General features: G+C 60.5%; 1 protein-coding gene across 3 annotated transcripts; it reads left to right on the plus strand.

Moving 5' to 3' along the window:
* The first annotated feature begins 67 nt into the window (after positions 1 to 67).
* On the plus strand, positions 68 to 23,647 carry vps13c (vacuolar protein sorting 13 homolog C). 3 transcript variants are annotated; one of them, XM_085908139.1, is made up of 84 exons: positions 72 to 870; positions 1,094 to 1,374; positions 1,998 to 2,041; positions 2,139 to 2,181; positions 2,381 to 2,476; positions 2,661 to 2,762; positions 3,652 to 3,761; positions 3,909 to 3,968; positions 4,182 to 4,241; positions 4,304 to 4,384; positions 4,446 to 4,503; positions 4,876 to 5,003; positions 5,075 to 5,181; positions 5,396 to 5,570; positions 5,655 to 5,717; positions 5,922 to 6,048; positions 6,153 to 6,253; positions 6,325 to 6,467; positions 6,615 to 6,807; positions 6,892 to 7,006; positions 7,080 to 7,216; positions 7,289 to 7,412; positions 7,479 to 7,581; positions 7,716 to 7,848; positions 7,989 to 8,061; positions 8,130 to 8,227; positions 8,313 to 8,466; positions 8,655 to 8,728; positions 8,793 to 8,852; positions 8,995 to 9,139; positions 9,269 to 9,385; positions 9,487 to 9,590; positions 9,824 to 9,991; positions 10,108 to 10,412; positions 10,486 to 10,636; positions 10,697 to 10,805; positions 10,878 to 11,023; positions 11,188 to 11,356; positions 11,441 to 11,520; positions 11,584 to 11,643; positions 11,821 to 11,962; positions 12,036 to 12,158; positions 12,239 to 12,342; positions 12,427 to 12,597; positions 12,798 to 13,102; positions 13,196 to 13,346; positions 13,420 to 13,558; positions 13,642 to 13,760; positions 13,935 to 14,092; positions 14,202 to 14,446; positions 14,532 to 14,848; positions 14,962 to 15,189; positions 15,259 to 15,390; positions 15,484 to 15,573; positions 15,702 to 15,857; positions 15,924 to 16,191; positions 16,298 to 16,458; positions 16,538 to 16,659; positions 16,864 to 17,158; positions 17,264 to 17,653; positions 17,953 to 18,060; positions 18,124 to 18,276; positions 18,345 to 18,470; positions 18,545 to 18,678; positions 18,819 to 18,945; positions 19,015 to 19,250; positions 19,495 to 19,639; positions 19,694 to 19,834; positions 19,923 to 20,004; positions 20,113 to 20,182; positions 20,265 to 20,376; positions 20,654 to 20,767; positions 20,836 to 20,966; positions 21,052 to 21,133; positions 21,196 to 21,309; positions 21,374 to 21,449; positions 21,533 to 21,696; positions 21,758 to 21,803; positions 21,944 to 22,067; positions 22,229 to 22,343; positions 22,772 to 22,860; positions 22,945 to 23,068; positions 23,130 to 23,213; positions 23,286 to 23,647. In XM_085908139.1, exons 2-84 carry the CDS (start codon positions 1,275 to 1,277, stop codon positions 23,382 to 23,384), a joined length of 11,028 nt encoding a protein of 3,675 aa, XP_085764265.1. In that variant the 5' UTR covers positions 72 to 870; positions 1,094 to 1,274; the 3' UTR covers positions 23,385 to 23,647. The 3 variants fall into 3 exon arrangements, 2 of the variants coding, with proteins under 2 accessions (XP_085764265.1, XP_085764264.1); XM_085908138.1 differs by having other exon boundaries at positions 12,798 to 13,346; XR_015065718.1 differs by lacking the exons at positions 21,196 to 21,309; positions 21,374 to 21,449; positions 21,533 to 21,696; ... (5 more) ...; positions 23,130 to 23,213; positions 23,286 to 23,647 and having other exon boundaries at positions 68 to 870; positions 20,825 to 20,966; positions 21,052 to 21,078.
* Positions 23,648 to 23,745: the final 98 nt, after the last annotated feature.

Below are 23,745 nucleotides of genomic sequence, written 5' to 3' on the forward strand. Positions count from 1 at the left end.
ACAACAAAAAAGAACTTCCCGAGCGGAAGTATCCATCCCGTTGCCATGGTAGTGAAGCTCTCTGGGTTGCGCCGCGCCGCGCCGCGCCATGCCACGCTTGCGTTCGTTGCGCTTTTCCCTAATGCGTCTCATTTGGAGGAGCATTAGCTGGCGCGCTGCCCTCATCAGCGGTCGTCGCTGCGGGTCCGCTTGCACTAATGCCATCGCCTCAAAGTCCATCCGCAGGAAATGGCTTCTAATAAAGCAACAGTAACGAAATCAACAAGGTCGACTTCCGCTTTCCACCATATTTTGGACAAGGAACAAAAAGCCATGCATCTATGTTGAAAGTGGGCGGCACGGCGCCAGCCAGCCGGCCAGCCAGCAAGCCAGCCAGCCGGCCGGCCGGCCGGCCGGCCGGCCGGCCAGCCAGCCAGCCAGCCAGCCAGCCAGCCAGCCAGCCAGCCAGCCAGCCAGCCAGCCAGCCAGCAAGCAAGCAAGGAAGCAAGCAGCGCCTAGGCCAACCTTGCAAGACATTTTCCGCTTTGGATAACTGAGCTTCATTGACAAAATGTCTTTTTTGGTTTGGTGGGCCAAAACAATCATCATTCGTTTGACCAGATTCCTGGCAAAGTTCAATGTTGACAATTTTCAAAGATAAAATCTATCTTCACAGATTTTGCACGTTTGTGACGGCTTGCGTGTTGTGATGTATGGGAAACTGTAATACTTGATGTGACCAGCAGAGGGTTTCACGGTTGTCAGTAATGTTCAGTCAGCGATAAAGAACGAAGAAGAAAGACTTCCGGTTAATAGCAGCGTGTAAAAAAACAATCAAAATAAAGCTCGTTGTTCAAGACAAAGTTTGATCATCACACCGTTTTGTTTTAGGTGATTTATTCTTTCGTTTGCTGTTTACGATCGTATGTGTTGTGCGCTCGTCACAGCGGCGGGCGGGCGGGCGGGCTGGCGCATTGCTGTAGTAGGGTTGCTTCCCTTTCCTTCCCCGGGGCTTCTTCACTTTGCTTGCTGCCCGGTAACTCCTTTTAGTTGCAGTGGCAAGTTTCGGTCACGTTCTCCTAACCTTCTATGTTGTTGCTTCCATGTTTCGAAGCCCGAGATCGGCGGCAGGCTCGAGCAACAGAGCGCAGAGGCGTCGCTCGCATCAGCTGACTTGCTGCTGCTGACAGCCAGCCAGCCAGCCTGACAGCCAGCCAGCCAGCCAGCCAGCCAGCCTGACAGCCAGCGCGTGAGCGTCCAATGCGGAAGTGTGCCTCGGCGCCTGTCAACCAGCCATGGTGTTCGAGTCTTTGGTCAGCGACCTTCTCAACAGGTTCATCGGGGACTACGTGGAGAACTTGGACAAATCGCAGCTCAAGATCGGAATCTGGGGAGGTGAGCTAAATTCCACCGAGCCTCGAGCCGAGCCACACGCTCGCTCGCACGCACGCAGCCAGACTCCTTCCTTCCTTCCTTCCTTCCGTTCGTTCGCTTGCCAAACTCGCGTGCCTCACTACGAACCATGGACAATTGCGCAGACTTCAGCAAGCGACAAGGTCTCCTCTCAACCTCGGTCCTCAAACAGGATTCACTTGGACGCCTCGCCTCTTGTTGACCATTTGAGACACACGCAATCGGAGCTGTTTGGCTTGCATGGCTAATCCCAAATCACTCCCAAGTGTGGATTGCACCAAGCAAGCTTTTATCGCATCTTCGGTGAAAATGTCACAACGCAAATGTGTCCATTTTCAAGTCAGCCGTCAAAACTTGCTTGTCCGTCGGGCAATCGATTGAATCCCCGGAGCACGCAACGACGGACATACGACAAGGGCTTCTCGGGACGGGAAAACAACTTTTGTGTCGAGCGCATGTGGGCGAGGAAAGCCGCAGCCGCCGAAAGACAGGGGCGTTTTTCTTGCCTGCTCCCGTTCAAAAGAAAGAAAAGAAAAGAAAAGAAAGGACTGCCCGTCTGTCCCGTCAAAAGTGGCAATCAGCGTGGCCGTTGTCATTTCTTGCAGGAAACGTCGTCTTGGAGAACCTGCGAGTGAAGGAAAATGCGCTGGTAAGTTTGCTTGGCTTCTTTCCCTTTTGCGCCGCCACCAAACGTCTGATCGGGACGCCTCCGTCTGGTCTCGTCCGGTCTCGTTCCGTCCCGCCAGAGTGAGTTTGACATCCCGTTCAAGGTGAAGGCCGGACAGATAGGTGAGTGCTCTCCCTCCCTCCCTCCCTCCCGGGCCGGCCGGGCGTGTCGAAAACCAGGTGTGTCGAAAACCGGGTGTGGAATTTGGAGGAGGCGATCAAAGCAAAGAAAGAAGACGGCGGGAAGAACAAGTGCCTGCCTCTCTTTCGTCCTCTCCATTTCTCTCTCTCTCTCTTTCTCTCTTCCATCTGCGTGTGGCAGGCACGCTGACTTTGAAGATCCCCTGGAAGAACCTGTACAACGATGCCGTCGTGGCCACGCTGGATGGCCTCTACCTGCTGCTCGTGCCCGGCGCCAGTAAGTCGACTTCACCGGCTCTGGCCAAACCCGTTGAGTTTTAGCGTGACCCTGGCGACGTGAGATGAGGATTTACAAAAATCACGTCATCCCGAGCAAGGGAATAAGCCAAATGCCCAGCCCGGCCGCGTGTGTCATCCCAGGAGCCGCAACGGCGTGGTGACTTTGCGTGTGTTGCGCGCAGCCATCAAGTACGACGAGGCCAAGGAGGAGCGCTACCGGCAGGAGGCCAAGCAGCGGCAACTGCAACGGATCGAGGACGCGCTCCAGATGGCGGCCAGGCGAGGTGAGGGAGCTAGGGCCGAGCCAGCGAGTGAGCGAGCGGCGTCTGTCAAATGCCCCCCTGGTTATTGTCTGGCTATTGATTCGGGAGGGTGCAAATGCAAAAGAGCCTCCATGTTGTCCACGTCAGCCAGATGAGTGGCCAAAGCTGTCTTTCTCTTTGCTGCTGCCTGCTTCTGTTCTTTTCTTTTCCCTCCCTCCGTCACGCCACCGCGCTCGCACTCCATACGTCAAGGAAGTGGCGGGCCTTTTTTTTGTTTTCTGACCATTTGCTCTTGTGTTCACGCTGCCTTTGGCGTCAGCGGCACCGAGTGACGAGCTGCTCTTGGGTCTGGAAAGCCTTGTCTGTCAGGAGCTGTCCAATGGTAATGCGGCGCTCGGGACTTGCTCGTGTCGGCACCTTGGACTCTGCGTGCGTGTGTGCGTGCGTGCGTGCGTGCGTGCGTGCGTGCGTGCGGTGTGTCTGACCCGGGATGCCTTCCTTCCTTCCTTGGTTCCGAGCCGACTCTGCCACGGGTTGTACAAGCAGGCAGCAAACGGCCCCTTGTCAAAAGGCCGAAAAAGCCAAAGACTTTTGGGGGCATCCGTCCTTGCGCTTTATGGTGCCAGCGCTCTGTCATCACTTGTCGTGCACCCGCCGCCGCCGCCTTCCCTCTCCTTCTCTCTGGCTCGCTAACCGCTGTGTCTTTCTTTAACGCTGCGCAAGTGCCAAAAGGATGTCCAAAAAATAAAAAGCACAAAAAAGCTCTGCGGAGGTTGAAACGCAATCACGCAGGCAAGTCGGGTGAGTTGAGCCACAGCCACAAACGTGGCCGGCTTCCTACGTCTAGGCGGTCCCGTCCTTCAAGTGAGACAGCCGCAGCCGTGGTGAGTTTCCTGCCGCCTCTTTCCAGAGAAAGCCAAGGAGGAGAGGAAGGACACCTTCATGGAGAAAATGGCCACGCAAGTCATCAAGAACCTGCAGGTGAAGATCAGCGGCATCCACCTGAGATACGAGGACGACGTGAGTTTGCCTTTGCCGCCGCTCGTCCGTCTCACTTGAAATCCATTTTGCGTCGAGGCTGCTCGTCAACCGCCACAAAGTTTGAGCTACAGGTCCACGTCAAGATCTTGGCCGGCCCGCTCACGTGGACCTATGCGTGCCTTGCAGGTGTCCGACCCACAGCGCCCCCTGTCGGTGGGAGTCACCCTGGCGGAACTCAGCCTGCAGGTAGGCGACAAATGCGCCTCTGCCGGGTAAGGCGCCTCTGCCGGGTAAGGCGCCTCTGCCGGGTAAGGCGCCTCTGCCCGGTAAGGCGCCTCTGCCCGGTAAGGCGCCTCTGCCCGGTAAGGCGCCTCTGCCCGGTAAGGCGCCTCTGCCCGGTAAGGCGCCTCTGCCCGGTCGCCCTTCCAAAGCAGACCTCCCTTTGTTGTGGCTTTCTAGACGACGGACGACAACTGGAAGCTGTGCATCCTCAACGAAGCGGCAAAGATCACCTACAAGGTAAAGCGCGCGTACGGGTCCGGCCGGCCAAATATCAACGGCGACTGCTTTGGATGCCTCAGCTGGGCCGCCTGGAGTCTCTCTGCGCCTACTGGAACGTAAAGAGTCAAATGATGTACCGAGGATCGTGGCGAGACATTGTGGTGAGCTAGCTTCCGAGTTGACAAAAGCTCCACCAAGTTCCAACCGCGCCCTTTTTTGCAGGATGGGCTCAAGTGTGAAATCGCCAGCAAGGACCGGGAGCCGCCTCACTACCACTACAGTCAGTACATGGGCGGGCCTGCCTGCCTGGCTGCCTGGCTGCCTGGCTGCCCGGCTGCCCGGCTGCCTGCCCGCCCGCCCGCCCGCCCGCCCGCCCGCCCGCCCGCCCGCCTCCCTTTCTTTATGTGACCCGGAACTTGCTCATTACGCCGACGTTTGGCAGGGGCGGGCAATTGCGCTCCCGCCGCTTTTCTCAATTCCGATCCGGAGCTCCGTCACATTTATTCGTGTAGATCTTTGCGACGTCATATCATCTCATTCACTGCCACTGACGGCTGTAGAAGTCCAAGGTCCCTTTGAAGCGGAGCGGCAGCGAATCGAACGTTCCATTCAACATTTGTCGCATTCAGGACGGCCTCTTTTTCTTCTGCAGTTTTCAAGCCCATCTTCGCTTCGGCCCAAATGCGCATCAACCCCAATGCCGAGCAGGAACTGGACTCCCCGAAAGCCCGAGTGCACCTGGAGGTCCAAAACATCGACGTCCAGATCACCAAAGCTCAGGTGACGCAATGGTGAAATTGCGCCATCGTCTCCGTGACGACTGACCGTGTTTGTGTGTCGCCGGTCCAAAGTACGTGACCATGGTGGAGATGCTGGAGTCCGTAGACCGCATGGTGAGGAACGCCCCCTACAGGAAGTTCCGGCCCGACGTCCCGGTCGGCGCCGACGCCGCCATCTGGTCAGTGCCAGGCGCAAAAGCGTTGCGCTTTCGCCACTTGCCGTGGTATTCTGCGATGATCCGTTTCCATTTGAACCGTTTGGATGGTGTTCTGGCTTCCGACAACGGTTTGCGGCCTTCCAATGGGTCCAAATTGCAGCCCTCCGTTCTTTTTCTTTGTTTGGCGGCAAAATGAAGTGACGGCGTCAAGTGTGTGTTTTCCTGCCCGCACTAGGTGGCGCTACGCCTTCAGCAGCATCCTAGAGGTTCACGTCCGCCGCTCGTGCCGCATGTGGTCCTGGTCCAACATGAAGCGGCACCGCCAGCACGTCAAGGCCTACAAGACGGCCTACGAGAGCAAAATTCTGAGCCAGAACAAGCCGGGCCCCGACGCCGAGAGCCGACTTCAGGTTCCCGAAGCCTACGCAGCCGGCCGGCCGGTTGACCCGCAAGCTCTTGCGCTCATTTGGCATACTTTGGGCTGCTTGTACCAGGACCTGGAGAAAGTTCTAGATGTCTTCAATATCACCTTGGCTCGACAGCAGGCGCACATGGAGGTAGAGTGCAAACTCCAAATGGGCTCAAGTTTTTTTTTCCCAGATGAACTTTACATTTCATTGTAAAAAAGTTGAGCCAATTTTTTTTTTTGGTGGATTTGATGAGCTCTCCCTCCCTGCCTCCCACCCAATGTAGCCTGAATTGGCAAAAAAACAAAATGAATCTGCTACAAATCAAAATGTGTGACGACTGGCGCCCTCCAGGTGCTGCGTTCGGGACAGAAGCTCGCCGCCAAGAAAGCTCGGGGGGTCCAGAAGCAGGGCGGATTCTTCAGCGGCTTCTTTGGCCGCAAGGCCCAGAAAGAGGAGCGCGAGTCGGAGGAGGCTGAGGGTCGGTAGGGGCGCCGCGGCGGGGGGCGACACCGTAGCGAGCCTTTCCCCACCACGCCGAGCCTTTCTCCACCGTGCCGAGCCTTTCTCCATGCTGCTCCTCAGGCTCTGCTTTGGACGGTATCATGACGGCGGAGGAGAAGGAGAAGCTCTACGCCGCCATAGGTTACAGCGCCAGCTCCCGTGACCCGGCCCTGCCCAAACAGGTACGAGGTCGCCGTTTCCAAGCGGACCGGCGTGCAGAGCGCTCCTGACTGCTCTGCGGTGTCGCCTCCAGTACGTCGCCGTGGAGCTCGGCTTCCGGCTCTTCCGGACCTCGGTGACAGTCAGAGAGCAACCCGGCGTTGCGGAAATCCTCCGGGTCCAGATGACCCAGCTCAGCACCAAAATCTCCCAGAGACCTGGAGCTCAGGCCCTCAGGTGGGTGTCTTTGTTCCTTCCTGCCTTCCTCTCTTTCTTCCTGCCTTTCTTTCTTCCTTTCTTCCTTCCTGCCTTCCTCTCTTTCTTCCTGCCTTCCTGCCGTTGCGCGCCGCTCCACTGGAGGCCCGCCGTGCGTCCTTTGAGCAGGCTGGAGGCGTCTCTGCAGCAGTGGAGCGTGACGGGCCTGGACGCCGGCACCGGCGCCCCTTCCCTCATCTCGTCGGCGGGCGACTCGTCGGCGGCGCTGCTCCGCGTGGCCTTTGAGCTCAACCCCGACGACAGCCCGGCCGATCACGTCGTCCGCGTCCACTCGCAGCCCGTGCAGATCATCTATGACGCCGTAAGTTGTCTGCGTGCGTGCGTGCGTGCGTGCGTGCCCGGGCGTCCTGGCGCCGACGCCCTCTCACGCCTCGGTGCCTTCCAGATGACGGTGAACAGCTTGGTGGAATTCTTCAGGATGGCCAAAGGCATGGACCTGCAGGTGCTGACCTCAGCGACGCTTTCCACACTGGAGGAGCTGAAAGAAAAGACGGCAGCAGGTGGTGGCGGCGGCGGCGGCGCTTGCTTTTGCCTCCCCACCCACCCCCTTTTGACCTGCTGGCGTCTTTGCAGGTTTGTCTCACATCATCGAGACGCGCAAGGTGCTGGACCTAAAGATGGACCTGCGTCCGTCCTACCTTCTGGTGCCCAAGTCCGGCTCCTACTCGGACACTTCCGAGCTCATCGTGGTGGACTTTGGAAACCTCCAGGTTGGCCGGCCGGCCGGCATGCGTACAAGAGTGGGATTGTGTCATAACAGAGCGAGCGTGCGTGCGTGCCAGTTCAACAGTGTTGACGAGGACCTGCGGTCGTCGTCCTTCTCGTCTCTGGAGGAGATCATGGACCGAGCGTATGAGCGATACAGCGTGCAACTGCGACGGGTGCAAGTCCTGTACAGCGAGTCGGGTACGCGCATTTGAAATTGAATTGAAATTTGAAAATGAAGCCTATGGCTTTCGGGCGTCCCTCCAGGTAAGGAGTGGAAGAATTCTTCTGGCCAGCACATCCTGCGGCCCCTGGACCTGACACTCGGCCTGTCCAAGTGCATGGTGGACAAGGACGCCCGGATGCCCAGGTAGGGGCCCGGATGGCCAGTTTGGCGCATCGCCGGCCTGCCGTGACGATGAGCGGTCGAATCTCGCCCAGAAGGTGTATTTTCTCACAAAGTAAAGACTTCTGCCTGCCTGCCTGCCTGCCTGCCGCACGCAGGTTGAAGCTTTGGGGCGAGCTGCCTCTAGTGCACATCAAGATGTCAGACGAAAAGATGCGCAAGGTGGCGGATCTGCTCGGCAGCATCCCGCTGCCCCGCCCGTCCTCGGCGCCGTCCACGCCCGCCGACGAGGTGAGGGAGGGGCCCTCCCCCAGCTCACGCATTCCGTTGTTTGATTTGGGGAGCGAGCGGGAGGGACTTAACCCTGGTCTCATTTGGGCTGTATTTGGCTCGGGCGCCTCGATCATCTTTGGGCGCATTCTCCGCCGCAGGTGCCGCCGACTGTGCCGTCAGCGGGAGCCCTCTCCCTCCATCCCGCCGCGCTCCTGAGCGTGGCCGAGACGGGTAAGACTGCCGGCCGCCCGCCTTGCTTCCGCTCCCAAATTGCCGCCTGATCTAACGGCGGCCGTCAGATTCGGACGGCAGCGACAAGTCGCCGGAGGACGAGCCGGGCCGGCGCCGGGCCCCGGAGGAGCTGACCGACCTTCAGTTCAAGTTTGAAGTCAAAGAGGTCTGCGGCGCGGGCACGCGCTGCGGAGCACGGCGTGTCGAGCGCAGCGTGAAGAAGGTGCGTTGTGGCCGCGGCCTTCCTTCAGGTGCTGCTGGAGCTGACGCGGCAAGCCGAGCGGGAGGAGACGGTGCTGGCGCTGGCCGTTTGGCAGCTGGGGGCCCGGGGCGAGATCCGGACCTACGACAGCAGAGTCTCGTCCTACCTGAAGAGAATGGCGCTGGACTACTGCGACACGGCAGGTTTGAACGCATCCCCCTTCCCTGGCTACCTTTTGTTGAGCGGCAAATACGACTGCAGCTCGTTGAGAAGCGGAGCCACGTCGCTGCGTGGCGGCGGCGGCGGCGGCAGCGGCGGCAGCGGCGGCGCACCCAAACAACGCAACAAACAAACGGCGGCTCTGCTCTGCTCTGCTCTGCTCTGCTTTCAGACGGCCGGCCTCTCCACCTGATCGGTTGCTCGGAGCAGTGCGACGGCGAGCTTCTCAAGGTGGACTTTATCAAGGTGAGTCAGCCAACTCCCGCGCGTCCAGGCCAGAGGTGACTCCTCTCCCTTTTTTGCCCCGCAGGCGGATCCCAGCGGGCCCGCCTTCCAGACGCTCTTTGACAACACGGAGCAAACGCTCAAGGTGGGGGGAGCGCCAGCGTCTTCGGCAGGCGTAAACGTCAGCCCCGCTTGCGGATGACATTTGTACACGACCTGGGCGGGCGCGTGCCAATTGCAAAAGGGGGTTTCCTTGGGTTCAACCGTGCCTTGCCTTGTCCCGGCAGGTGGAGTTTTCCTCTCTGGACTTTCTTCTGGACGCCCAAGCCTTGCTGTCCGCCACGGAGTTCATGTCCGGCGCCGTGGCGTGGCGACGTCCTTCCGAACGCGGCGATGTCAAGAAGTCGGCGGATAAAGATCGGGACAGGACAGGTGCGGGTGTGGTCCAAACGAATCTGAAAACAAGTGCACCTCGACATTAGTCTGGCCCAGTGCAGCTTGTTATCTGGTGGCGGGCAGGCGACACCCAGCTTTTGTCAAGTTTCTCTCTCAAATGTGCAGTGCACAAAGGCGTCAAAGACACGGACGTGTTGAGCCTGAAGTTGTTGGCCACGCTGGGATGTTTCCACGTGGAGCTGAGCGACGAGCGCCGCATCATCGCCGACATTCGAGTCAAAGGTAGGCAAAGTTGTCCTGAAACCACGGCCGCTTTGGCGGGCACGAGAGGCCCGGCTGGCGACGGAGCGTTTGGACGGCGTGCGCCTGCTTTTTGTTGGCAGGCATGGACGCCTCGGTGCTGGTGCGGGCCCAACGGACGGAGGTGTCCGCTCGCCTCCGGGACATGGTGGTGACCGACGTCGACCCCGAATGCATTCACAGAAAGGTCCCGCCCTTTTTGCAAATCCTTCATCTCAATCGACAATGGATTCACCGCTAAAAATGGCAATGGGAAAGATTTGATCACGGGATCAAGGATTCAGTCGATTTTTTTTTTTTGTTTGTTTTTTTCTCCTTGAATTTTGTCGATAGGGTGGAAACCATCCAAACCGTGAGCAATTGCTTTTATGATCAACAATTGAGCACATTGAAATCATTTGTATGACATGGTGTGCTCAGGCCGTGTCCATCATGGGCCAGGAGGTGTTCAGCTTCAAGCTGCATTTGTTTCCGGGGGCCACCGAGGGGGACGGCTACTCGGACACCTCCAAGGTGGACGGGAAGCTCACCCTGCGCCTGGGCTGCATCAAGATGCTCTACCTGCACAAATTCCTCATGTCGCTGCTGGTCAGAAACAAGGCGCCTCACCTGACCTGACCTGACCTGACCTGACCTTGGTCCCCCCCACCTCACCTCACCTCACCTGACCTTTGTCGGCTGGCTGCGTTGCTTTGTTCCCCCAGATGTTCGGCGACAAGTTCCATCCGGCCAAAGAAGCGGTGAGCGCGGCCACGGCTCAGGCGGCGGAGAAGGCGGCGTCCGGCGTGCGCCACTTGGCCCGCAAGAGTTTCCGCCTGTCCACGGACATCAGGCTGAAGGCGCCGCTCATCGTGGTGCCGCAGTCGTCCGCCTCCCGCAACGCCGTCCTGGTGGACCTCGGCCTCATCACCGTGTCCAACAGCTTCAGCCTCGTCGTCGCCCAACAGTCGGCGCTGCCCGCCGTGGTGGACAAGATGGAGATTCGGCTCACGCAGCTCAAGCTCTCCAGGTAGCCGCTGGCTCGCCAAACGGGAAGCGCAAACCAGAGCAACGCCTCCCTCCCTCCCTCCCTCCCTCCGCAGAACGACCCTGAGCGGGGACTCGTCTTGGACCCCGGACATCGAGATCCTGGAGCCTACCGACGTGGAGCTGGCCGTCACCCGAAACATGGCCTCGACCTGGTTCACCCAGATCCCGGGCGTGCACGTGCAAGGAGTCCTGCGCTCTCTAAAGGTAGGGCTCCAATCGCACGCACTCGGGCGGCGTCCCGTTGACGCTTTGCGTGTCTCCCAGGTGGGCGTGGGGGAGGAGGACCTGGCCGTGCTGATGAAGGTTCTGCTGGAGAATATCGGCGAGGGGAGTCGAGAGCGTGGCAAGGCGCAGGCTGGCGGCGGGGCTCCGGGTAAGTCGTGACGGGACAGACGCCAAAGTCCAAACCTCGTGGGAACCGTCGGGACGCTCTCCTTGTCCCCAGACGAGGTAGAGCTCGGTGAGCGGCCGGCGCCGACGGGGCAGGCCGGCGACGGTGAGCCAGAGACCGGCGCTGATCCGGGGCCCGGAGCTAACGGGGGACCCGGCGACAACGCCGTCGACATCCTACTGAACTTTGAAATCAGACAGGTAACGTCGATGGCAAACAGTTTGACACTCAGGCGAGGCGAGGCGAGGCGAGGCGAGGCAGCTTTGTTTGCATGGCGCAAAGTCAAACACAAAGTGTGGACGAGCGGCGCGCGAGATGCGTTTGGACTCAAAGGGTGACGCGTCGCCTGCGCTCGCTCTCCGAGGTCCTGCTGAGCCTGAAGAAGAAGGTGGAGGGCAAGGCGGCCGAGATGGAAGGTCCCTTTCTGGTGTTGCGGCTGGCTCACTTGGGCACGGACGCCAAAGTGAGAAAGCACGACACCTGCGCCACCACCTACCTCAGCGAGATGACGCTCACCTGCCTGGAGTTCCCAGGTAGCCGTCGGCACCGATGCCAACTGAGGGTCAGGCCCCCGGCCGGCTCCCTGTTGTCGTGTCTTTGATCTTGTGCCCCTATAGACTCCGGCGGCCATCCCCTGCGTCTGGTCAGCTCGTCGGCGGGGCCCGGAGCCGAGCTACTCAAAGTCCAGTACTTGAAGGTGGAGACGCCACGGAACCTCTCGCGGTCTTTTGCGGAGTCCTGACGTCTCGCTTGTGTTCAGGCCGACCGCGACGGCCCCGACTTCTCCAGCGTGTACAAGAACACGGAACAGATGATCAAGGTGAGTCAGGACACGCCACGGAGACTCAATGCGGGTCAGGTCGCACGCAGGGAATGTCATTCTGCTTCCTCCCCATCCATTCTGCACCGCCTTCAACAAAAAGCTTCCGAGTGGCACGAGTTCCTCCCTCCCTCCCGCACGGAATGATGTCAACGGTCTGGACTCTCTCGCTTGCAGGTGACCTTCAGCTCCCTGGACCTCACGCTGCACACACAAGCTCTCCTTTCGGCCGCCAACTTCCTGTCGGGCGCCACCGCGTCTACCGAGAGGACGGCGAGGCCCGAGACTGAAGATGGCAAAATGACAGGCGCCAAGTCCAGTAAGTCCGCCCGGCCGGCCCCGCGGATGGCCTTTGTGGCTGCTAGCAGCTCGTTTGCCGCATTTGCCGCCAGACACCGCCGGCGCGTCACCCGAGCTGGCCCAGATCATCGGTCTGAAGGTGATGCTGGCTTTGGGGGCCTTCAATGTCCTGGTGTGCGACCAGAGCGGCGACATCGCCCACATCCAAATCCAAGGTTCCGCCCCGCCCGCCCGCCCGCCCGCTCTCTCTGCCTCGGGTTCTCGCTTGGCTTCAAGGGCTCGCCGTGTCCGACAGGTCTGGACGGCTCGCTGCTGGCGCAGGGAGCTCAGACCCACGTGTCGGCACGCCTGAAGGACTTTGTGGTCCTCAACGTGGATCCTGCCAGCGTCCACAAGAAGGTGGGTCCGAAGCGGCCGGGCGCTGGCGACTCAAAGCGTGAAAGCAAACGCTCTGGTCTCCGTCCGTCCACCGCCTTCCTTCAGGCCGTCTCCATCGTGGGGGGGGACGAGGTGTTCAGTTTCTCACTGAGTCTGACTCCCAACGCCACGGAAGGCCCCGGCTACGCCGATATGTCCAAAACGGATGGCAGGGTCAAGCTGAACGTGGGCTGCATCCGGGTGGTCTACCTGCACAAGCTGGTGGTCGCCCTCCTGGTGGGTGCCCTCCCTCCCGTCGCTGCGAAATGAATGCGTGCGGGCTGGCGGGCGGGCGGGCCGGCGCTCTCACACACCTGATCGGAGTGGTTCCGACACGGACAGCGGATTCAACAAATTTGCCGGGTTACTGGAGGTGTAAGCGGTTACTCCCCTTCAGCCGACCTTCTTTCTGCTCTGCTCTGCTCTGCCGTGCGCAGAACTTCAGCAATAACTTCCAGACGGCCAAAGCGGCCGTGAGCGCGGCCACGGCTCAGGCGGCGGAGAGGGCGGCGTCCGGCGTCCGGGACCTGGCTCAGAAAAGCTTCCGTCTCTCGGCCGACATCAGGCTGAAAGCGCCTCTGGTGGTGGTCCCCCAGTCGTCCGCCTCCTACCGGGCCCTGCTCATGGACCTGGGTCTGATCACCGTGTCCAACTCTTTTGCTCTGCTGCCCGTGGACGGAAGCCCTCTGCCGGCCGTGATCGACAACGTCCACGTGGAGCTCACGCAGCTCAAACTGTCCAGGTCAGTGGCCGGCCGGCCGGCAAGCCAACCGGGACAAAGCCGACCGAGCTTGTCATCTGAAGCGCGTCGTCCGTCTGTCCGTCCGTCCGTCAGGAACTGCTTGGACCCCAGCCCGGGCGGAGCCTCCTCCAGCGAGCTTCTCCGAGCAGTCAACCTGAAGCTGAGGGTCAGCAGGAACTTGGCCGCATCCTGGTACGACCGGATGGCCGCCGTGGAGGTGGACGGCGACCTCGAGCCCATGAAGGTAGGTGCCTGGGAACGGGAGTGAACGGATGGCGGCCACACTGGATCCCATCTGATTGGTTTGCCGCCTGTAGGTGGCGCTGAGCCAGGAAGATCTGAAGGTGCTGCTGCAGATCTTGACGGAGAACGTAGCCGAGGCCGACAGCCTGCGGCCCAGCGACCCTAGAGAGGGAACGGTTTCGCCGCTCGGCCGACCCGCGGGCCCTCAGACAGGTTGCGGCGCCTGCCCGCCGCCGGCATCTTCTCTCGCGTACGTCACGCTGACATCCGCCGCACATTTCTTTTGGATGTTTCAGGTGGTCCTAGCAAGCGGGTCACCTTGGATGAGGACCAGGATCAAAGTGCAGAGTCCATCAAGTTCAATTTCAGTCTCGAGTCGCTCGGATTGGTTTTGTACACGGATCGACCCGCACAGGTTGGTTCGCACGAGCGCTCGTGGTCTGTCCTCGCGAAAGCAGGCGGGACGGGACGGGAGGACTGCCCGAAGGTTTCTCACCCGCACCTCCGTTCCAACCAACCAGTCGGTCGTTGAGGCGATTGCTTTCAGGCGACGCTGCCTCAGACTTTTATTTGTTTATGTTTTGCGCAGTCTTCGGACCAGGAGAACCTGCGTCTGGGCGAGTTTGCCCTGCATCTGCTCAAGGCCTCCGGGAAGGTCTGGAACAACGGCAGCGTGGAGTTCAGCACCATCCTGACCAACTGCACTTTGGACGACCAGAGGACGGGCGTGCGCAGGGTCACCTCGCGGTAGGCGGCCGATCTTGCGCCAGTCCGAGACAAGCTCGCGTTACGGGGCCCAAAAAAATCCAAGCAGGATCTGTTCCGGTTCCAAAGAGTTCCTGTTCTGGGTCCTCAGGATGGTGAGCCGTCAAGACTCGGAGAGCTCCGAGCCCATGATCGACGTGACTTACCGGCAGAGCGGCGAGCGTTCGCTGGTGGCCGTCCTGCAGAAACTCTACGTGTGCGCCAGCGTGGAGTTCCTGATGGCCGTGGCCGACTTCTTCCTGCGGGCTCTGCCGCAGCGGCCCCCCCCGAATGCCGCGCCGAGCGCCAGGCCGGCAGCCAGGGCGGCGGGACAGAGGACCGAGGAGGCCAAGGCCGGTAGGGAAGTTTGCGCTCGCTCGCTCGCCGGGACCAGGAGAACCTGGTCGCTGGCCGGCCCCTAATCCACTTCTGGCCTTCTCAGCGTCGGCGCCGAGGACCAGCGTGCGCGCGGTGGTAGTGGACCCGCAGGTGGTGTTGGTGGCCAGCCTGATGAAGGCGGACGCCCCGTCCCTGGTGGTGTCCTTCCAGTGCGACCTGAGCCTGGAGTCGGAGGGCGGAACCCAGACGGCCAAGGCCCATCTGCGGACCCTCGGGGTCCTGGCCTGCCCCCTCATCCGCGACAAGGAGGACAAGACCGTTACCACGGTTTTGAGACCCTGCTCGGTTGTCGCGCAAGCCAAAAGAGGTCCCGGCCGACCACCGAGCGGATCCGTCACGGTGGAGGAGCTCGTCGTCAAGGTTTGTACCTTGCAGTTTTGCAAATGTCCCTCGGCGAGGCTTTGGAATGCGGGTTCCGGGATGTTGTCGCTTCCCGCTTTCAAAGTCAACCTGGTCGTCGTTCTTCGGCTCAGATTTCGCCCTTCATCCTGAACACGGTCAGCACCATAATGGCGGCCATGCGACGGGACGGCGAGCGGACGGAAGAGCAGCGGGAGGACCTCAAAGACCTGTGGCTCACCAAGAAGGCCCACGCTTGCAACTACTGGTTCCTGGGCGTGGAGCAGGCCACCGAGGTCACCGAGAACTTTGGCGACCGGGAGGCCCTGAACGTGGGCCAGCGCTTTGCCGCCCAGGTCCAAGTAAGCGAGAAGCGCCGCGCCCCGCCCCGCCCCGCCATGTGGTTTTAGCTGACCGGCCGGGCTTCCCAGGTGATCCGGGTGACCCTGGAATCGGGCCTGGGCCACCGAACCGTCCCGCTGCTGCTGGCCGAGTCCTCCTTCAGCGGCTGGGCCGAGAACTGGTCGTCGCTCTTGCAGCTCAAAGGCAATATGACTCTGGAGGTAAGCTAAGCGCTCGGCTCCGGGCGGCTCTCCAGCCTCTCGGCTCCCCTCCTCTCCTCGCCTTTGGCCGACGGCGTCCTGGCCTGGTTGCAGGTCAACTACTTCAACGAAGTCCACGCCGTGTGGGAGCCGCTGATTGAGCGCCTGGACGGCGGCGCGCGCCGGTGGAGCCTCCAGCTGGAGGTAATTGCTGCGTGCAAATTCTTGCTGGGGTTTTTTTCCCCAAGAATCGACTTTTTGCTCCCACGACGGCGAAGATGCGACGTCCGGCGAGCGTTTTGAGTCCCGTGTGATGTGTTGTGCGCGCGCAGATGAAGACAAATCCCGTCCAGGACAAAAGTCCGGTCCACGGAGACGACTTTGTGATCCTTCCGGAACCGTGCACGGCCATCGACATCAGCTCTGGCGACGCCCTGAACGTCACCCTGTCGCGCTGCGGCCTCAACGTCTTCGGCGACCTGGCCAAGGTCCAAAGCGGCATTTTCTTGCAAGAATTGTACTCCAAATTGACCACCCAATCGTGTTGCGTCCAGGCCTTCGAGGAGGGCGCGGCGTCCACCTTTGAGCCGTCCATGAAGGAGAAAGCTCCGTTTGCCATCTTCAACGCTCTGGGCATCCCGCTCCTCGTGCAGCACAGCGCCAACTTGAGACGGGTGGGCGCGGCGCGAGCCGGGAAACTGCACGAGCTGCCGGACCAGAGCAGCCTGGAGCTGGAACATTCCGTCTCGGAAGCAAACTCGTCTCGTGGCAAACTGTCCGCTCTGCAGCGGCAGGAAAGCTGCTTGTTTCGCCTCACCGTCGGTCAGAGCATTTCTGGCTATTACTCCGCCAATTTGGTCCCCAACGTTTGGGACTTTCCGTCCGCTCGCTGGGGTGTGATGCCGTTGCGCTCTTTCTGACCCGCCAGTGCCCTCGGGCTACAGCGAGATCACCGACGTCCCCGTGGACAAGCCGGGCCGCCGCCTCTACAACGTCCGCGGGCCCGAGTTGCAGCGGGCCGTGTCGCTGGTGGTTCAGATCGACGCGGCCGACGGCAACAAGCTGGTGACGGTTCGCTCGCCCCTGCAGGTACGGCCGCCCGCCCCGGCTCCGCTCCGCTCCGCCCCGTCTCGCTCGGCGGCCGACAGACGTTTGCCCGGGCTTCCAGATCCACAACCACTTCTCGGTGCCGTTCGGCGTCCTCAAGTTCTGCCCGTCGACCCGCAGCCTGCAACCGGTGGGAGTGGCCCACCCTGACAAGGAATTCCACGTCCCGTTGGACGCCTACAGGTGGAATCGCTCGATTGATTCTATCTTAAGAAATGATGGCTCCCGATCAATTTAGCTTGAGAAGGAGAAGCCAGTTCCAAAAATGAAAATCAGCTTAGGAAGCTCCTAAAATAGCTTTAGGAGGAGAAGCAGCCTTCTTCCATTCCCAAACATGAAATTCATTTCAACAGACAAATGTTGGCCCCGCCTCCTTTGTGGCCGCAGGTGCGAGCTGTACGTGCGTCCGGCGTCGGGTCTGCCGTACGGCCCGTCGTCCACGTGCGTGTCCTGGAAGGAGGAAGTGCACCGCAGCTCGGAGGTGCGCTCGCTGCTGCGGTGCCCCCCGCTGGAGGCCGGCGGCGAGCTTCCCCTGACGGTCAGCACGTTGGCCACGCCCGACGCCCTCAACCACATCGGCAGTCGCGGCGAGGATGACTGGGACCCGGCCTACGTGGTCCACCTGCACCCCGTGGCCACGCTCCGGAACCTGCTGCCCTACACGCTGCGCTACATGATGGAGGTAGACAAACGCCAGGCCAGGCCAGACCAGACGAGACGGGACGAGGAGTGCCGGCGCCGCGCCAGGCTCGCCTCCAATGCGCTCAAGCTCCGTTTGCCTCTGCAGAGCTGCGCCGACTCTCACGAGCTGACGGAGGGGAGTGCGTCGGACCTTTTGAACGCCCGCCTGTCCGGCGAGATGGTCTCTCTGGTTCTGCTGCGCTACCTGGGCCGCGACTGGCACGGCCACTTGCGCCTGGACCGGAGCGTGCCCGAGTTCCTGGCCGTGCGCCTGACGTGCGACTCGGATGCCCAAGCCACTTTGGACCTGAGCGTCCGCGCCGCCCCGGCGCCGGGCCGCCTCCTGCTCTCCGTTTTCAGCCCCTTCTGGATAATCAACAAGACGCGCCGGGTCCTCCGGTACCGGGCGGAAGACGTCAGCGTCAAGCATCCGGCAGACGTCCGAGACATCGTCCTCTTCTCCTTCCGCAAGAAGAACCTGCTCGGCAAGAACAAGGTGAGAGTCGGAGAGCGACCGAGCGGGTCAGACTCCGCGCCCAAATCCTACGGTCCTTTCCTTCCTGTTGCCAAATTGACTGGGGTTCACGTGACGGCGACCGGCCGATAGACTTTGCTCTGCCGGAAATCAAATGACGCAATTGGATCAGAAATAACGCTTGTTGGCGTGTCCCCGGCTGGCCGGCCGGCCGGCCGATTGGGCAGGCGCTCGCCGCCCGCCTCAATTTCGACTCGAGCCAAAGTCGGCCCCATTCAAGCGAGAGAGTCCAAAGTTGTTCTGCCTTGCTCTCTTCCCAGCTTCAGCTGTGCGTGTCCACCAGCTCCTGGTCGGACAGCTTCTCCCTGGACACGGTGGGGAGTAACGGCTGCGTGCGTTGCCCCGGCAACGGCAAGATGGACTTCCTGGTGAGACCCCGCCCGCCCGCCCGTGACGTGGCGTGACGTGCTTTGCGTCTGTTTTGGCGCCAGGTGGGCGTGAGCATCCGGATGAGCAGCTTCAACCTGACCAAGATGGTCACCATGAGTCCCTTCTACACACTGGTCAACAGGTCCTCCTTTGAGCTGGAGGTGGGCGAAGTCGCCGGCGCCGCCGTCAAGTGGCACTACGTCCCCTCCGCCGAGGTCAGTGTGGTTCCATTCCGAAGTTGCGGCGCGTGGCTGCTGTCCGTTCCTAAACGTTGCCTTTCCAGTGCCTCCCCCTGTGGCCCGAGAGCGCCGAGGGCAAGTTGTGCGTGCGGGCGGTGGGCTCGGAGCAGCTGTCCCGCTTTTTCTACTTTGACCGTCAGGACAGCGGCACCCTGCTCGCCGTGGACACGGTAGGAGGCGTCCGGCCGATTGACCGACCGACCGGTCGGCGGCTCGGCCTTGACTCTTGTGGCTTTGCGTGCAGTGCGGCGGCATCACGGTGGACGTCAACGTGTCGGACCACTCGGCCGTGGTCGGCTTGGGCGACTACTACGAGGGGGCCGCCCCCGCCCTCCTGCTCAACCACACGCCCAGGGTGGACATCAGCTACAAGCAGAGGTGGGATGGTATTTGGATTTATCGTTGGGCTCTCGTGACATGACACAAAGCATTTGAATGAGGGATGGATGGATGGATGGATGGATGGATTGCTTCCGGCTCCATCAAGTCCAAGCCAGCGCTGCGCTGTCTCCTTTCAGCGGGTGTTGCCACGTCCACCAGCTGAAGCCCGGCGAGGCGCGACGCTTCACCTGGGACGAGCCGACCGGCCTTCGGAGGCTCAGCTGGAGCTGCGCCCAACATTCCGGAGAGACCGACCTTGTCAAGGTCCGTTTTTCGCTTTTCCGTAGCGCAAAACCGCCAGAGTACAAACGACTGCTTTGCTTGTCGGAGCAGGACGAGGTGGGTCAGTTCTCGTTCGACGGCCTCTCCGAGGTTCACCGGGTGTCCTTCCTGGACGGCCGTCAGCGCGTCCTGATCTTCACCGAAGACGTGGCCGTGGTGACCAAAGCGCGGCAGGCCGAAGAGCTGGAGCAGTTCCAGCAGGAAGTGCGCGTCTCGCTGCAGAACCTGGGACTATCCCTGGTGGACAACGCCAGCCGTCAGGAAGTGGCCTACCTTGGCATTCCCAGGTCTGTGTGGCTTTGCTAAATAGAGCAGATTGAAATAGGTGGCGTGGAGTGGCACGCATGGCGTGTCCTCCAGCGCAGAAGGTGCACGCAACCAATTTGTAAGGCAGGGATTTCTTTTGTCTACCTACCACTGGGCTGGCGAGAGCTCACGTTCCAGCTCTTGATGCTTTTCTTTTGAATGTTGCATTTTTCACTTGCGCTGAGTTGAGCCTGGGTCTGCGCGCGTGCGTGCGTGCGTGCTCAGTTCTGGCGTGGTGTGGGAGATCAAGCGGAAGAATCGTTGGAAGCCGCTGAGTCAGAAGCACATCAACCTGTTGGAGAAGACCTACCAAAGCGTGCAGAGCGGCCGGTTGCCGGCCGGTTGGACTAAAGTGGACGCCGACCTGGAGGTGAGTGAGCCGGGCCGGGCCAAGCCAACGGCATGACGTGACGCCCCTCGCCAGGTGAGCCTCGGCGGCGCCATCATGGCCATGCGGCAGCCCTTTTCCTGCCCGCTGCGGAGGAACTTCCTATCGGGCATCCAGGTGGAGTTGAAACGATCTCAGCACCAGCGGAGCCTCCGGGCACAACTGCACTGGCTGCAGGTGGGCCGTTTTGGGGACGCGGCTTCAATGGTCATTTTGTTGAAGATTTGGGCCCAACTCGTGCATGCACGCGTGTGTGTCCATCCAGGTGGACAACCAGCTTCCGGGGGCCATCTTCCCCATTGCCTTCCACCCGGTTCCGCCTCCAAAGTCCATCGCTCTGGACTCAGGTGTGTCTTGTCGTTCTCTTGCCCGCTTTGCCTCCCTTTAACCGTAAGCTCGCTCGCTCCCTGGCTCGCTCCCTGGCTGGCTCCCTGGCTGGCTCTCTGGCCCGGCAGAACCCAAGCCCTTCATTGACGTGTCGGTCATCACACGCTTCAACCAGCGCAGCAACGTCACGCAGTTCAAGTGAGTGTGCCCGTCAAGCTTTGGATGTACGTGTGCGTTCATGACATGACATCAGCAAGTGGATGATACCTTGTCTTTCCAGATACTTCATGGCATTGGTCCAGGAAATGGCAGTGAAGATCGATCAAGGCTTCCTGTCGGCCGTCGTGGCCCTGTTCGGCCCCGCGAGTGAGCCCCGAGCCCGAGGACAGAAGGTAAATCCGTCGGCCCGCTGGCTCGTATCGGATCACCAGAAACGCCGCCGCCCGGATAGGTTTCACAGATTGGTGGCAGATCACTGCTCACGTCTAACTCGCTCCAATCCAAAAAAGTCACGGGCCGGCACGAGCGTCAACCCACGCATCCACGCATCCATCCATCCATCCATCCATCCATCCATCCATCCATCCATCCATCCATCCATCCATCCATCCATCGGCTGGCTCTGTGGGAATAACAAAAATAGATTGGGCTCTTTCCTTTTTGTTTCAGAGTCATCTGATCCGTCCAGATGTGGAGATGCTGGAGGCTGAACTGATGGAAAGTTCTCTGAGTGACTCGTCAGGGCTCAACTTCTTTGAGCACTTTCACATCTCGCCCATCAAGGTACGGGCAGGCACGCACGCACGCAAACAAACAAGCGGCCACACACTGAGAGAAAAGGTTTGCTCCAGCTGCACCTGAGTTTGTCGCTGGGCTCCAGCGGCGGCGGCCAAGCCCCGGGCCAGGCCGCCACGGAGTCGCTCAACCTGCTCCTGAAGAGCATCGGCGCCACGCTGACCGACGTGGACGACCTCATCTTCAAGTGAGTGGCGGCCGGTTTGCGGCAGGCGGGTCCCCTCGGCCGTGATGATTGGCTCTGATTGGCCCCTGTGCTCCCCTCCCGGCAGGCTGGCCTACTTTGAGGTCAAGTACCGCTTTTACCGCAGGGACAAGCTGATGCGGGCGGTGGCGCGACACTACAGCCAACAGGTTGGCATTAAGTGAGGCGCTTGCCTTGGCCAGCTGATGGCAGCATATGTTGCCGCCCGCAGTTCTTGGCGCAGATGTACGTCCTGGTTCTCGGTCTGGACGTGCTGGGAAACCCCTTTGGACTCATCCGAGGTCTGTCCGAGGGGGTGGAAGCCTTCTTTTACGAGCCTATTCAGGTACGCGGGCCGCGCCAGCGTCGCGCTTGGCGAGAATGACTCGCCTGTGTCTTTGCGGCACCAGGGGGCGGTCCAGGGCCCGGAGGAATTTGCCGAAGGTTTTGCCATCGGAGTGCGGAGCCTCTTGGGTCACGCCGTGGGTGAGAACGGCAAAGAGACGCCGGCAAGCGAGGTGGCCGCTTTGGAGGATCTGAACGGTGCGCCTCCTCCCTCCCGACCGCAGGTGGAGCCGCGGGCGCGGTGTCCAGGATCACCGGCTCAGTGGGCAAAGGCCTGGCGGCCATTACCATGGATAAAGAGTACCAACAGAAACGCAGGGAGGAGATGAACCGAACCCCCAAAGACTTTGGGCAGAGCTTGGCCAAAGGCGGCAAAGGACTTCTCAAGGTGGGTGCCCATGTTGCCCACGTGTGTGCGTGCGCCAACCAACGCCGCTCTCTTTCTGCAGGGTGTCGTCAGCGGAGTCACCGGCATCGTCACCAAACCGGTGGAGGGTGAGTGGCGTCCCACCTGGCTGGCCGGCCGGCCGGCTAGCGTCCCGCCTGGCTGGCCGGCTGGGGTCCCACCTGGCTGGCTGGCTGGCTGGCTGGCTGGCTGGGCGGCCGGCTCACCTCTCTGCCTTGCGCCGTCGTAGGGGCCAAGAAGGAGGGCGCGGCGGGTTTCTTCAAAGGCATCGGCAAAGGCCTGGTGGGCGTGGTGGCCCGGCCCACCGGCGGCATCGTGGACATGGCCAGCAGCACCTTCCAGGGCATCCAGAGGTACCCTGGCGCTCTTTTGCAGCCTTCAAACGGGGGCTCGGCTCGGCAAACGGGGAAAGCCGCTTGCTGCGTGCCGCACGGCACGGCACGGCTTGTCTTGTCATCATCCCCTGTTCCTGGCGTCGGTGTGGTGTTTACGCGTGTGCGTCTGCGCACGTCAGGGCGGCAGAGTCCACGGACGACGTGGTCAAACTTCGTCCGGTTCGCCTGATCAGAGAGGACGGAATCGTTCGGCCCTACGACCTCACGGAATCGCAAGGCTTTGACCTCTTTCAGGTGAGCGCCGCCGCGGCCTCCGTGCCGAGCCGCGCTGGCAAAAGTGGAAATCGTAAGCGACAAAAGCGACAGCTTTCGTTTCTAGTCAAATGCGGTCCTCCTCCTTTCTTGCTCTCCTCCGCCCGTCCGTCCGTCCGTCCGTCCATCCTTGCCCCAACTTAACATGTTGCTTTTCTGTGTCTTTAACTGACATGCAGCGGGATGGCGAGTAAAAAAAAAAAGCTGCTGGACTTTTTGCTCTTTTTTTTCTTGTGTGCCATGTCTTTGAATTTCTTCTTGAGATAATAATTTGCCAAAGTATCTTTGTAAGTCAGCGTGGTGATCTTTTCTTTAGCGTCAATAAAGTGTGTAGAGGAAGGACAGGTTTTGCTTGCGTGCCTGCGCGTCTGTGCCTGTGTCTGCTTTTGAGCTGGCGTTTGCGGCCACAGCGTTCCGAGCTCAAGCTGGAGGGCGAAGTCTTCCGAGATGGCTGTCCCGTTCCCGGACGCAAGAAGACCGACATCGTCATCACCAGCAGGTAGAGCCGCTCTTTTGGAAATTTGGGATTGGCGTGGCGTGGCGTGGCGTGGCGTGGCGGCCTCACAGCGCTGCCTGGCTGCAGGAGGGTGCTGTGCGTCAAGGAGATGGACTTTGTGGGCCACTTCAGCAAAGACTGGGAGTGTTTGTTTGAAAACTTCTCTTCAGCTCCTAGCGTCAGCGGAACACGAGTCAACATCTACTGCAAGGTGAGCAGCGACGCGACGGGACGACGTCATTGTGGCCTTGTCACTGTCGTGCGTCTTTCAGGAGCAGCGCGTGTTGAAACTCGCCAACAAAGACGCTCACGAGTCGACTCGCAGTATCGAACTGAGAGATGAAAAGGCAGCCCAGGTACTTCCTTCCCTGCGCGTGCGTGCGTGCGTTCTCCTCCCTCATATTGTCGCCACGCTTACTTGCCCTCAGAGGATGCTGGCGTCCATCTTGGACGCTCAAGCGGCTCACCGGCAGCGTCGCATGAGCAGACAAAAGTCGCAACGCTTCGTCACGACGGGCGAAGCGTGACGGAGGCGGGACTTCCCCGTGGCGAGTCCCAGGTTTTTTGTTTTTTTTTTGTCCTCAAGTTCCAGATGATTGGTGGTGGATAGACAATGTCAAGAAACAAGAGTCAAAAAGTGTCACTTGTATGATTGTATTTTCTATTGTGGAGGCTGCTGAGCAATGTTGCTGAAAGACACTTGAAAGACAAAGAATCTGTTGATTGTGTCACGATAGCTTGAAGTCAAATGTCGGATTGTCAATAAAAGAGCAACGACCAGTCAAGCCAGCCAAAATTCTGCCATGTGGCCGTACGCGATTGCCAGGCCAGCATCGGCGTGACATCGCCGGCCCGTCTGACGTCATCAGTGGGGGATGATGTCACAGG

This window comes from Syngnathus leptorhynchus, chromosome 3 (assembly GCF_054491065.1).
Source record: "Syngnathus leptorhynchus isolate UIUO chromosome 3, UIUO_Slep, whole genome shotgun sequence".
NCBI lineage: Eukaryota > Metazoa > Chordata > Actinopteri > Syngnathiformes > Syngnathidae > Syngnathus > Syngnathus leptorhynchus.